General features: G+C 40.5%; 1 protein-coding gene across 1 annotated transcript in view; it reads left to right on the top strand.

Annotated features, from left to right (window-relative positions):
- CSNK1G1 (casein kinase 1 gamma 1) overlaps positions 1–13203 on the top strand; it is a 155160-nt gene that overhangs the window by 114767 nt on the left and 27190 nt on the right. Inside the window, 4 exon segments of the mRNA XM_070378066.1 lie at positions 2150–2235; positions 4073–4157; positions 4446–4594; positions 5507–5611. Of these exon segments, the coding sequence (XP_070234167.1) occupies positions 2150–2235; positions 4073–4157; positions 4446–4594; positions 5507–5611 (425 nt within the window).

Below are 13203 nucleotides of genomic sequence, written 5' to 3'. Positions count from 1 at the left end.
AAAATGACTGTTCATAGTATCTAAATCAATCATTTCATTTTCATATGAGGAAATTGAGGCCAAAAAGGTGACTTGGCCATGCTTGATTTTGCATACATTAATAAACTAATGGAAAGGAATAGGCCAAGACCTAGATAACCTGACTTAGGAACCATTATTTTTCTTACCATCCCATATCCCACAGCTTTTTTGTGTGTGATTTTCAATATTTGAAGTTATTTTATTACTCATTCTGGTGAGTTTAAATGTATTTAGTATATTTTAGGGGGGTTAATTTTTTTTTTTTTTAATCTCATTTTATAATGGATTTTGCTGTGAAGAAAAGTTGGGCTTATTTCTGTTGTACAATTACTCAAAATGTGGGGAGTTTCGCCCTCTAGTGCCCAACCAGCTAAAATACAACCATTTGTCCCTGGATTTTTTTTTTTTTTTATTAAAGGGGCCTCCTTACAGGAAGTAGATGTAAAAATAGAGGACATGAGTAGGTTTGATACAGTGTGAGAACCTGCAGGGTGTGGTTTCTCTGTCTGCCCTGCTTGTGGGAGGCCCCGATTCACCCTGCCTGTTCTTTCTCTTTTTGTGTATCTTTAGGTTCTGTTAACAGAATCGGTTAACAACATCTGTAGCCAGAAGCTTCTGGTGGCCTTGCTGTTTGTCTTCATTCTTTCAAGGATTATTTCGATTGCTGTATATCAGCTCAACTTTATCTCTCTTGTCAGGGCGCTGCCCTTCCCATTAAGTGACCTAACTTGCGAAAACCTCCTCCTTCTTCATCTACACTGTAGAGTACTATTCACTCTTTTCCATGCAAATTTCCTATGATAGAGGCGGCAGTGAAAGTATTGTGCTTTTGTATTTTGAGTTACCTGAGAAGCTTTTCCTGCCTCCCTGATTCTGTTGGGTTTTACTTTCTACACAAAGAAGACAAAAGTCAAGTTGAAGGTAGTCTCTTATTTTTATATCTCTCATTTCTTTTGATAAAGCCCCGGACTTGATTCTGAAAAATAAACACATAAAATGTCTGAGATGAATTATAATTGGCAAATTAAAAGTGGAAGAATGTGCTACTTCTGTTGCCTGACAGCCAAAGATGTATAGGATGTTTTCCGAGATGTAGTTACAGTTTTTAAATTAACTATTCTGCAGTTCTTTATCATCCTTATCTTCCCAATTTAAAGAAAAGAAAGCAAAATCCAGCAACTTGTTTTACATTCTAAGCTCACTGAATGCAAGGATACTGGTTTATGTGCCCATAAAGGGCACCTTAGTAATACATCTTTCTTAAGGCGGCTGTGGTACAAATGGAATGGAGCTAAGGATTATGTCAATAGAATAAAAAGCACTAGGCATGTATACTGGGCTTCTCTGGTGGCTCAGATAGTAGAGAATCTGCCTGCAATGTGAGAGACCTGGGTTTGATCCCTGGGTTGGGAAGATCCCCTGGAGAAGGGAATGGTGACTCACTTCAGTATTCTTGCCTGGGAAGTCCCATGGACAGAGGAGCCTGGTGAGCTACATTTCGTGGGGTTGCAAAAAGTCAGACATGACTGAACAAGTAACGTACACACACACACACACACACACAAGGAAATCCCATGGACAGAGGAACCTGGCAAGCTACAGTCCATGGGGTCGCAAAGAATAGGACATGACTGAGCAACTAACACACACACACACACGTATGCTAGGCATTCTGCAGCTTGTGTCTTTGCAGGCCTAGCCAGAAGGACTGTTTTAACAGCCTCAGCTACTCCATCTGCTGCTCACTTTTCACAATGGTAACCAAAGAGCAATTGTAGCCCATGCACTAGAAATAACATTTGTTATTTCTTACTTTCAGGAAGTATCTTACTTTCAGGAAGGTGACAGCATCGAGTGAGTAGTACTCACTGTTCAGTGATTTGGACCGGGTTTTAGTTTAGACTTGCTCTTTTCACTTGGTATTTACTTGCCAGTAACAGATCTAAGCAAAGGAAGTACACGCTGTTTTTGGTTTTGATCTAAAATACCACCCCTGATTTAGTTATACAGAGGATTAGTAAGCAGAGCCTTTCCAGAGCAGACAGGTTTTTGAAGGGATTACTTGGGTTTGCACCCCTTTCTGATTTAATAACTGCAAACATAATGTGTGATCTGTCTTCCCTTTTAGAGCAGAGCCGGCGCGATGATTTGGAAGCCCTGGGCCATATGTTCATGTATTTCCTTCGAGGCAGCCTTCCCTGGCAAGGACTCAAGGTATCCTTGGAAGTGCTTAGTGGAGGGCTTTGCTGAAATACTTAGCTGATAATGAAAGGGGTGGCTGACTTGATGCTATAAGAAGCACAGAGGGGACAATCGGCTCCAGAGATGCAAGGCAGGAACTACATTAGTCTGTAATGTAAATACTCACCTGGGCTTGGGAAGCTCTGTTTTCCCCACATTTGTCTTCTTCCCCTTCTGAAGCCTTCTTCCTTGTGTTTGTAATTTCTTGCCTCATCCCCTCCCAGCCTTGCCAGTGCTGCTTTTCTCTCTGTGTTGATACTCCTTCTTCACTACCACCGTGTAGCAGGAATAGTGCTCCCAGTGCGTTAGGGAATTTATGGAACAGATTGCTGACAGCAGCTTCTACACATTTTACACAAGGCCAGCAGGGTTAGGTGTACCCGTAACAGGAACTGGGAAATACGTGTTTGTCCTGTATAGGCCAAGAACCCACCTGAACTAAACAAAACTCCAGGTTTAATATTGCTGTTCAAGTGTTCTATTGAATAAATGCCTATGCGTACAATGGCCGTTCCTTGTGAAATGAGTAGTTTAAATACCCTTCCTTAGGTAGGTGTCAGTACAGTGCATTTGTGTCAGGGTTAGCTATTAATTATAGTTACAACCATGGTAATGATTACCCTGTGCCTCTAGCTGCCTGGACTAGGAAATGGTGAGCTTCTTACCCATTCTAAGACCCATTAGATAGCTAAATGCAAGACTTGTTTGAGTTGTAATTTACTTCAGTACGTTAGTATAGAAAGAAACTTTATCAGTAGCTTTGGGTACCATATGGTCCCTCCCTCCCTCCCAGAGGCCTGAAGGATTCATTTTGCTGTGATTTCTTGGACATTTGTGCTGAAAAGTGAGGCTTTTATTCCCTCCTTTGGGAGGATTTTATTTCTTTCCCTTTAAATTCCTCTCCTAACGTCTCTTCCATGGTCTTCTCCTAGTTGCATACCTTCTCACTGATATTGATAGTTGTCAAATAGAGTTTCACATCCTATCTGCTCATCATACAGCCAAGCAATGCATTCTTGTATTATTAATTGCTTGAAATTTTCTCATGACCCATGAATCATTTTAGGGTAGTTGTAGATTTAAAATGTCCCCAGCATAACTTCAAAACATAATTGCTTAAAGCTGGGTCAGCAGGCTAGGTAGACCCTCATGCAGATCCCTTGAGACCACATTATTGGTCCACGCTCCACAAGCCCTCTGTCTGCAGTCTTAAGCAAGCCAGACTTGGCTACTTTGAGCCACTGACATATAGCAAACCTGTCTGTTAGCCACGCCTGTATTATAGCTAACGTTTTCTGCTTGCCCCCATTTGGATTAGCAATATTTTTTTTTTTTTTAATTGAAGGTGATCACTCTACAGAATTTTCTGGCTTTCTGTCATACATCAACAGGAATCAGCCATAAGTACACTCATATGGATTAGCAATATTTTTAATCTTATCTAGAGCTGATCAAAGAATGAGAAGGTTGAATCGCATTTGAACCCTAGTGCCCATGGGACATTACTAAGCTGTTACAGTTTTGAATTTATTTTTTTATCCTAGTCCCTCATGCCATTACATTTGACGGTGTTTATCTGAGACTACTAAATATATTTGCCAGTAAAGCTTTCCAGAACAGCAGATGTTCTGTGCATGTCTGAATGTATCATCTCTAGTACATTTCTTATTTGTCAGTATCAGAAAAACATTGAGATGATCTAATAAACCCTGACAGTTTGAGTGAAAACAGTCATAATGTCCCCAGACATATCGGACCTCCCATACTTAGCACCTCTTTCCAAGTGACTTTTTCTCTTTATTCTCTACAGGCTGATACCTTAAAAGAAAGATATCAAAAAATTGGTGACACCAAAAGGAATACTCCCATTGAAGTTCTCTGTGAAAACTTCCCAGGTAGGATGCCAACAGGACCCTCCAGCCGGTGCCACTGGAGCCTTGAACAAGGTGGAAACCATGCCTGTCTTAGTATCTCTAGATAAGGGTCCTCTCCAAAAAAATTTACATTTCCTCTTATTGTTATTTAAATCAAGATAGATTTTTATCACTTTTATTTGATCCATGAAACAAAAAACACATCAGTAGCAGATATAGTCTGTGCAGGTACTCCTTGCCTGGTCCAGAGCTTCTCCCCACGGGAAGCATTCAGCTAACGAGCATGGCCTTTAACCTCTTTCCTAACAGAGGAGATGGCAACCTACCTGCGATATGTCAGGCGATTAGACTTCTTTGAAAAACCTGACTATGAGTATTTACGGACGCTCTTCACAGACCTCTTTGAAAGGAAAGGCTACACCTTTGACTACGCGTATGATTGGGTTGGGAGGCCTATTGTAAGTATCTTCTTTCTCCCCTGCTCCCCTCAGACCAGCACTGTCTCACCCCTTGCCAGACTTTCTGCCTGCATCTGTGGGGAAAAAGCAGTCCTTTGTAGACTTTCCATTTACCAGCCTTTTCAGGGAGATGCCATAGATTGCTCTCACTAGAGCAGTGAAGGAGTTACTCCTGCTGTGTTTTTAAGATTATGACCGCTATGACCTAAGATACCAGAATTTAAGTCAGGTTTTTAAAAATTCTTTATTTATTTTTGGCTGTGCTGGGTCTTCTTGCTGTGCGCAGGCTTTCTCTAGTTGTGGAGAGCGGGAGCTACTCTCCGTTGCAATGCACGGGCGTCTTATTGCAGTGACTCCTCTTGTTGTGGAGCACTAGCTTCAGGGCACACGGGCTCAAAGTTGTGCTGCAAGGACTTAGTTGCCCCACCGTATGCGGGATCTTAGTTCCCAGACCGGGGATTGAGCCCGTGTCCCCTGAATTGACAAGCAGATTCTTAAGCACCAGACAAGTCCCAAGTCAGTTTTAAGAAGAAATTTAGTTTGAATGATCCAGGAGCTGGTACTCCATAAACTGTTAAGGTACCTGACTTCTGTTGGACTGGAGCCCAATGCCTGAGGAAGCTTCTGAATTTGCTCTTATAGTCTACGGTCCAAGGACTTGAGGGAATGCTAACAGTTGTCATTGTGGGATGTTCTTATTCTTTTCGAAGACGGGCTCCTCTCCAATGAACTGTTGAGGACCAAACTGTCTCCCTTTTGTAGATAAGCAAACTGAGAAGGCAAGGTTTGAAACTGGCCTTCGTGTAATGATAATAGTAATAATAATGACTACTATTCTGTTAGAATGATGCTGTCCTTTGCAGAGTATTTGGACCTATTCTCCCCAATTGACTTGTTGTTGCATTTTTCCAGCCCACTCCAGTAGGGTCAGTTCATGTAGATTCTGGTGCATCTGCCATAACTCGAGAAAGCCACACACACAGGGATCGGCCATCACAACAGCCTCTACGAAATCAGGTATGTCTTGGGCCTTTATTATTTCAGAAATCCCACTTCTTCATGACTAATATTAGAACCCAAATTCATTAGCTTCTCTGCTTAAGTGTATGTACTAAAATGAAAGACAGAGGGCTTTGTTACTCACAGTCGTGGTGCAGCACTCTAGCATCCCTCAGGGTTGTGTAAGGCCGCTGAGATGTGGCCAGATGTCTTACCTGAAGCATCCACACTAGAGAAGCTGGACCTGTCAGGATCTGTTGGCTGAAAGGGACAGTTTGCCACAGTTCCAAAGACACTGGATGGATAGGCAGGTAACCCATCTTGGGTCTCACCTGTAGTCCAATGTGGAGCTCTCACCCCAGCTGGTTTTTCCTTGGTGATTAAGAAGGGTGGGTAATTTGGACTTCCAGCTGATGTAGGTATGAACTGGCACCTCTACCCCACCTCTGACCTTGTGTCCAGGTTAATTTTATAGCCTGCCAGGATTTGGGCCTGTAGTAAAGACACAACTTTGCTTTAGACCATTCCAGAGAAGGCAGCGTCATCTGTCCTTCAGTGTTCATGGTTTGGGAAATTAGTGGTTAAATGAGAGGTTTCTCTTAACCTAAAGACAGAGGAGGCAAACCACCAAAAAAAAAAAAATCAAATTTGACAGCATTAAAGAAAGGGATGACTGATTGGGAAGTAAATATGATAAATCCTTATGACATATATATTGTTAAGAGAAAAATCAGTACCTCAGTAAATAAAGAAGCACTGAATAATAAACAGATACACACACATAATCATTATCACCTATCAAATTAGCTTGTTTACCTTTATCCCTGACTTCACTGTTTTATATTTACAGACATTTTTACAATAAAATGCAAAAGTCACTTCTCTCACAGATGTACCTGTGAAAGTATGGAGGTTAAAAATAGTGTGTAGACTCCAGGTGCCCCCTCCAAAACAAAACAAAAACAAAAAAAGTACTATATTGAGGTATATACACATGCACATACATACATACATACAGTGGATACGTACACAGATACAGATAGGCTCACCACTAAGTACATACTTTTGGCAAAATGTGTGGCGTTTTGGGGTAAGAAAAAACATAGAAAGGAAAGAATTCTACGTATTGGTGGATTAAGGAGAGAGTAGGTTGGCAAAAAAGATGAGATTTAGCGAACTGTGCCTACTAGTTGGGTCTAGAGTTACAGACTTTAATCAGGGTACTTGGCTAGTGGTTCTGTTTGACTAACTTGTGATCTGACAGCAGAGTACTGTTGACTTCTGCAGTTCTCCCCTACTGCTCTTTTTGAAAATATTGAACTTTCCTGGTGATCCACTGGTTGAGACTCTGAGCTCCCAATGCAGGGGGCACAGATTCAGTCCCTGCTCAGGGAACTAGGATCCCACATGTTGCCCAGTATAGCCAAAAAAGCTTTTTTTTTAAAACAATAATAATAAAAATTAAAGCGTGTAGAGTGCACAGTTCAACTGACATTCTTACACATTGCTCTTGACTTTGCAAATTGTTACAAATTCCCTAGAAAGTAATTTGATAAAGTTATAAACCTCTCTGAAAGAATAATTTTACTTCTTAGACTCAATTATAATAAAACGATTCAAGATAAACTGCCACAATGCCATTTCTAGCAGAGTTTTAGAAATGATCCACATATCCAATTATAAGAGAATGGTTACAGATCTGCTCAAATCTTTTATCAAATAAACTGGGTTGTAATAAGATGAATTATAATGTATTTATTCAGTGGAATATTGTCTAGCCACTTAAAAAAATATTTGGGAAAACTTGTAGCAACCTGAAAAGGTTTTATGGTTGTATAGTAAAGAAGTCACAGTACAAAATTAGAAATACCTCATGATTCCCTTTAGGGGAAAAGAAAATGAGGAAGTCAGTTGGAGGCTGCTGCTGTTGCTAAGTCGCTTCAGTCGTGTCCGACTCTGTGTGACCCCATAGATGGCAGCCCACCAGGCTCCTCCGTCCCTGGGATTCTCCAGGCAAGAATACTGGAGTGGGCTGCCATTTCCTTCTCCAATGCATGGATGCATGCTGAGTCTAGTCGTGTCCGACTCTGTGCGACCCTATGGACAGAAGCCCACAAGGCTCCTCTGTCCACAGGATTCTCTAGGCAAGAATACTGGAGTGGGTTGCCAGTTCCTTCTCCACAATTGGAGGAGATAATACCAAAATATTAAGAGGCTTATGGTTGGAAGTCATAGTACTGTGGGTAATGTTTTTCCAAACTATACTATAATGAAATTATGTTACCTTATAATGAAAAATACATTTAAATGGTAAAGGTATGAAAGAAATTTAAAAATGTTAAATAGTCAGTGAAGACATAACATATCTGCCTGCTTGTGTTTTTAGAATATTTGAAAACTAAAATATGTATTTCTTTTAGTTCCCCTTGTCATTTCTGCTTCAGTGAATTCATAATTAACGCTGCTCTTTTAAATGAATTTTAAAGGTATAGGTAAAAGAGATGGTTGAAAACCTACATTGCCAGGATGGAATATGAGGTCATACCTCGTGTCTGAGTAAAAAGTACAGTGAATTTCAGTGTACTTTTAAGTGAAAGGTCATTAAACCAGAATATGTAATTCAGAGATGTCATGTACGATGCAGGAACCTTCCTTTTGTAGAGTTGAGTCTTGAATGCTCGCGTGATTTTTTTTTTTTTCTTTTAGGGTTTTTCATATCCATGGCTGCTAAGAAATGTCCCACATCAGTGCACGTTTTGTACGTCCTTTCCAGCAGAATTCTGAATTCTTGCTGGGTAGGATTCCCTCTGCACTGTGCACTGTGGGTAAATGGATTCCTAGTGTCTGTTCAGCCTTTACACTGTGTCTTAGTGTGTGGTCTCATTGCTTTTGTTCCATCTTTTGGGCTGTTTCCTTATGCTTTTTTTTTTTTTTTTTTAAGACTAATTTTTTTCAAGTTTTGAAATCACCAAAAGAAGAAAGTAAAATCTCTCCTTGAGAGAGATTGAAGGTATTTACTTTAGGTACAGCTAACCTTTTTTAAGCAATTTTAACTTAGTAATCTAACAGAAGACTTTCTATGAAAAAGTATGTCCTGGAGATACCAAAATATGTAGGGAGTCCTTGTCCTAATGGAACTGACAAGCAGATAAGCCAGGTAGCCAGATGTCTTGTAACACAAGGCAAAATGAATGATTTATCTCCAGGGATTGGAAGAAGGAGACTTTTCGTCTGGTCTGAGCATGACAAAGAATTTGATGAAAGAAGCTGCACTTGAAAGGCTCTTGAAAGAAAGAACTGGGTGGAAATGAAAGAGGCATTCCAAGCAAAAAGAAAATATGAGCAACAATGAATTATCTGGTTCCATTTTGCTAAAATATATTCTGTGAATAAAGGAGACAAGGCTAGGAAAATAGATTGGAGCCTTTGGATAAATGTCCTGAAATATGGGACTGCTGAAGAGTTAGTATTTAATTTCAGTAGAGAATAGGTACTAGAGGGTTTCAAACTGAAGAGTGATTAGAGCAAAACTTTGCTTTAGAAACCTTTGACTTGTAAGGTGATAATAACCTAGCAGCCAGTATGGAGACCAGTGAAGACAGTAAATTCCCTTGAGAGGTAACGGTGGACTGTAGTGGTGAAAAGTGAAATACAATTGAAAAATAACACAGGGAAATAATCTGTCAGAATTAGGAGCTCACATGTCAGGCAGGGTTGAGGGAGAAGGGTGAGTCAGAGCTGGTGCTGTGCTTTCCAGCTGAAGGTGGATAGCAGGCAGAGAGGACGGCTCTCAGAAGAAAACCTGAGTGATCTTTGGAGATGACTTTGATGGTAATGCCTGAAGAGCCTGCTTATTCTGAATAAATCTGCCCATCAATTGTGTGGTAGGGGAGTGAGCCTGGGATTAGCAGTCTTTGTTTAGTTATCTACTTTGAGTAGAAGAAGAAGGATGATAAGCTCAGAACTTGCTTTTAGCTTATCCCGAGACTTAGGCTATAGGACATTTAAGATTTGGGGGGCCTCAGCTTCCACAAATGGTGAGTCTTATAAGGACAAAGATTTTTGTTGTTTTGTTCACTACTATATCCCTAACACCTGAAAGAATGTCTGGAACAGTAGGCAGTCAAGAAATAATTATTTGAATGATAAATGAGATTTAATCTGTCAGATGAGAAGTTTAGATGAAATCAGATGTTTGTTTAAAATATAGATTTTTATTTACCCTTCCAAGAAAAAGAAATTTTAAACTTTTTTTTCTTCTTTTTTCTGTTTCCACCAGGAGTCATTCTGCCTTGTTTGGCAGTCAGAGTAGGGCTAGATTGTGTGCTCAAGGGGAAAGGTTTAAAGAAACACGTCACCGACTTCCATCTTCCATAGTGATCTAATGGTTAAGAATTCACCTGCCAATGTAGGGAACACAGTTTTGATCCCTGGTCTGGGAAGATTCCACATGCCGTGGAGCAGCTAAGCCCAGGCGCCCCAATTCCTGAAGCCTGTATACCTGGAGCCCTCGTTCCACAATAAGAGAAGCAACCATAGTGAGAAGCCCACACACCGTGACAAAGCGTAGCCCCTCCTGCTACCACAGAGAGGTATCCCCCTGTCTGCCACAACTAGAGAAAGCCCAGGCGCAGCAACGAAGACCCAGCCGTAAATAAACAAATAAATGTTTCTGAAAAACCAAAAAGGCACAACAGGCTTTTGCTGCAAACCAAGTTCAGGATAATGTATTAGTTTTCCTCCATCACATTGGGAATTTTTTAGAGAAATTTTGCTTTGCTAGTCTATAATGTAGTTATATTGAATTGAATTGAATACTGTTTGGTTCCTAGATGCAGTAATAGATCCTAACCATGATGGCCAAAGAACTGCATTTAAACTCATCTGTATTGGATCTGTATTTTATTTTATTTATTTATTTATTTTTTTGGATCTGTATTTTAAAACTATCTTAATACCAGATGCTTAAGAACAATTTCTTTGAACGTTAACTTACCCAGCTAGAGAATTGTAATTAAATCATGAGTTTGGGTAGAATAAATATTTCTAAAAGCTAAATCCATTCAAAAGGGTCCCAATGGGTTAGTCTTTCTGTAACTTTACCCTGGGTATTTGTCCTTCATCAGTTCTAAAGTCAGTCAGTCTTGCCATGACTCAGGTTCTTCTTAAAGAACTCAGTATTACCATTCATTAGGAAGACAGTGAAAACACTTAATAGTTCTGCCTGTTTCTACCTGACAAAGCTTCCCTTGGATTGGCTGATGAAATTCAATCAGGAAGTAAGTCCTGCCAGTATCCAGACAGCTTCTCCTAACGTGCAGTGTGTGGTACTGTTGAAGGTTTTATGCAGTGTGTTTGTTCGACGTGCTAAATATAGCATATTGCATTGACTGGCATGTGCGTGCAGCAGCACACATCCTTTCAGAGCTTTTAGCTTGTGACTGTCCTTACATAGGTAGATGCTACACAAATATATACTTCCGTGGTTCAGCAGTTTTGATAGTTTCCTTTTTCTCCCATAGATCCCTTTTATTTGGTAGATTTTCTGTAGGCATTTGAAGAAGGACTCCTTGGGCTAAAAGGTTAGGAAGAACAGATCTGTTACAGAAGAACTATACAAAAAAGATCTTCATGACCCAGATAATCACAATGGTGTGATCACCCACCTAGAGCCAGACATCCTGGAATGCAAAGTCAAGTGGGCCTTAGGAAACATCACTACGAACAAAGCTAGTGGAGGTGATGGAATTCCAGTTGAGCTATTTCAGATCCTGAAAGATGATGTTGTGAAAGTGCTGCACTCAATGTGCCAGCAAATTTGGAAAACTCAGCAGTGGCCACAGGACTAGAAAAGGTCAGTTTTCATTGCAATCCCAAAGAAAGGCAATGCCAAGGAATGTTCAAACTACAGCATAATTGCATCCATCTCACGCGCTAGCAAAGTAATGCTCAAAATTCTCCAAGCCAGGCTTCAGCAATACGTAGACCGTGAACTTCCAGATGTTCAAGCTGGATTTTCTAGAAAAAGCAGAGGAGCCAGAGATCAAATTCCCAGCATCCATTGGATCATCAAAAAAGCAAGAGGGTTCCAGAAAAACATCTACTTCTGCTTTATTGACTGTGGATCACAACAAACTGTGGAAAATTCTTAAAGAGATGGGATTACCAGACCACCTGACCTGCCTCCTGAGAACTCTGTATGCAGGTCACAAAGTAACAGTTAGAACCGTACAAGGAACAACAGACTGGTTCCAGATTGGGACAGGAGTACATCAAGGCTGTATATTGTCACCCTGCTTATTTAACTTATATGCAGAGTACATCATGCGAATGCCGGGCTGGATGAAGCACAAGCTGAGGTCAAGATTGCCAAGAGAAAAATCAGTAACCTCAGATATGCAGATGATACCACCCTTATGGCAGAAAGTGAAGAAGAACTAAAGAGCCTCTTGATAAAAGTGAAAGAGGAGAGTTAAAAAGTTGGTTTAAAACTCAACATTCAGAAAACTAAGATCATGGCATCCAGTCCCATCACTTCCTGGCAAATATATGGGAAAACAATGGAAACGGTGAGAGACTATTTTGGGAGGCTCCAAAATCACTGCAGATGTGACTCCAGCCATGAAATTAAAAGACACTTGCTCCTTGGAAGGAAAGCTATGACCAACCTAGGCAGCATATTCAAAAGCAGAGACATTACTTTGCCAACAAAGGTCTGTCTAGTCAAGGCTATGGTTTTTCCAGTGGTCATGTATTGATGTGAGAGTTGGTCTATAAAGAAAACTGAGCACTGAAGCATTGATGCCTTTGAACTGTGGTGTTAGAGAAGACTCTTGAGAGTCCCTTGGACTGCAAGGAGATCCAACCATTCTATCCTAAGGGAAATCAGTCCTGAATATTCATTGGAAGGACTAATGCTGAAGCTGAAACTCCAATACTTTGGACACCTAATGCGAAGAGCTGACTCGTATCAGTCCATGGGGTTGCAAAGAGTCAGACACGACTGAGTGACTGAACTGAACTAAACTGAAGAGTCATGTTGACTTCCGAGAATTACTAAATTCTGCTAGACACAGTGTCCTACCCCTGATGATACTGAATGCTCAAATACTACTTACTCATTTTTATAGGAGCAGCATAAGTTTAAGGGAGAGAAAGTCATATCGAATTCTGAAGAAGATATGCCCCAATAAAAGTGTAATTTGGATTTGTTCTGTTTGTGACTGGACTCCAAGGCATTTGACTTAAGGAATATATAGCCTTAGAAAAATACACCATGGTTTAGTGCTGTGGTGCTTAATGAATGAAGCTTCTCATAAGCTTAGCTTTTCCAAAGGGGAGGTTAGGCTGGATTGCTAAGTAGGTGGTCAGAGATCTTCATAAAATGAATTCCTTTAAGTCCAGTAGCCTTAAAAAAAAAAAAGAAGCAGCTGTTAAATTCTCAGTTCCTTTCCTTTCACAGAGTACTGCCTGGTTTTCAGTGAGGTTCAGCGTTTCCTAGTTTAAGGGGCAGATGTGTTTGTGCAGAGATCTCTTGCCTGCTTCTGACCATGTGCGTTTTCCTGACTGGCTACCTGTTGTCCAGTGGGAGCTCAGGTGTGGAGACTGTG

Source organism: Bos mutus, chromosome 10, assembly GCF_027580195.1.
Source record: "Bos mutus isolate GX-2022 chromosome 10, NWIPB_WYAK_1.1, whole genome shotgun sequence".
In the NCBI taxonomy this organism is placed as follows: domain Eukaryota; kingdom Metazoa; phylum Chordata; class Mammalia; order Artiodactyla; family Bovidae; genus Bos; species Bos mutus.
The sequence above is the reverse complement of the archived record's forward strand: the minus strand, read 5'-3'. Positions and strand labels throughout refer to the sequence as shown.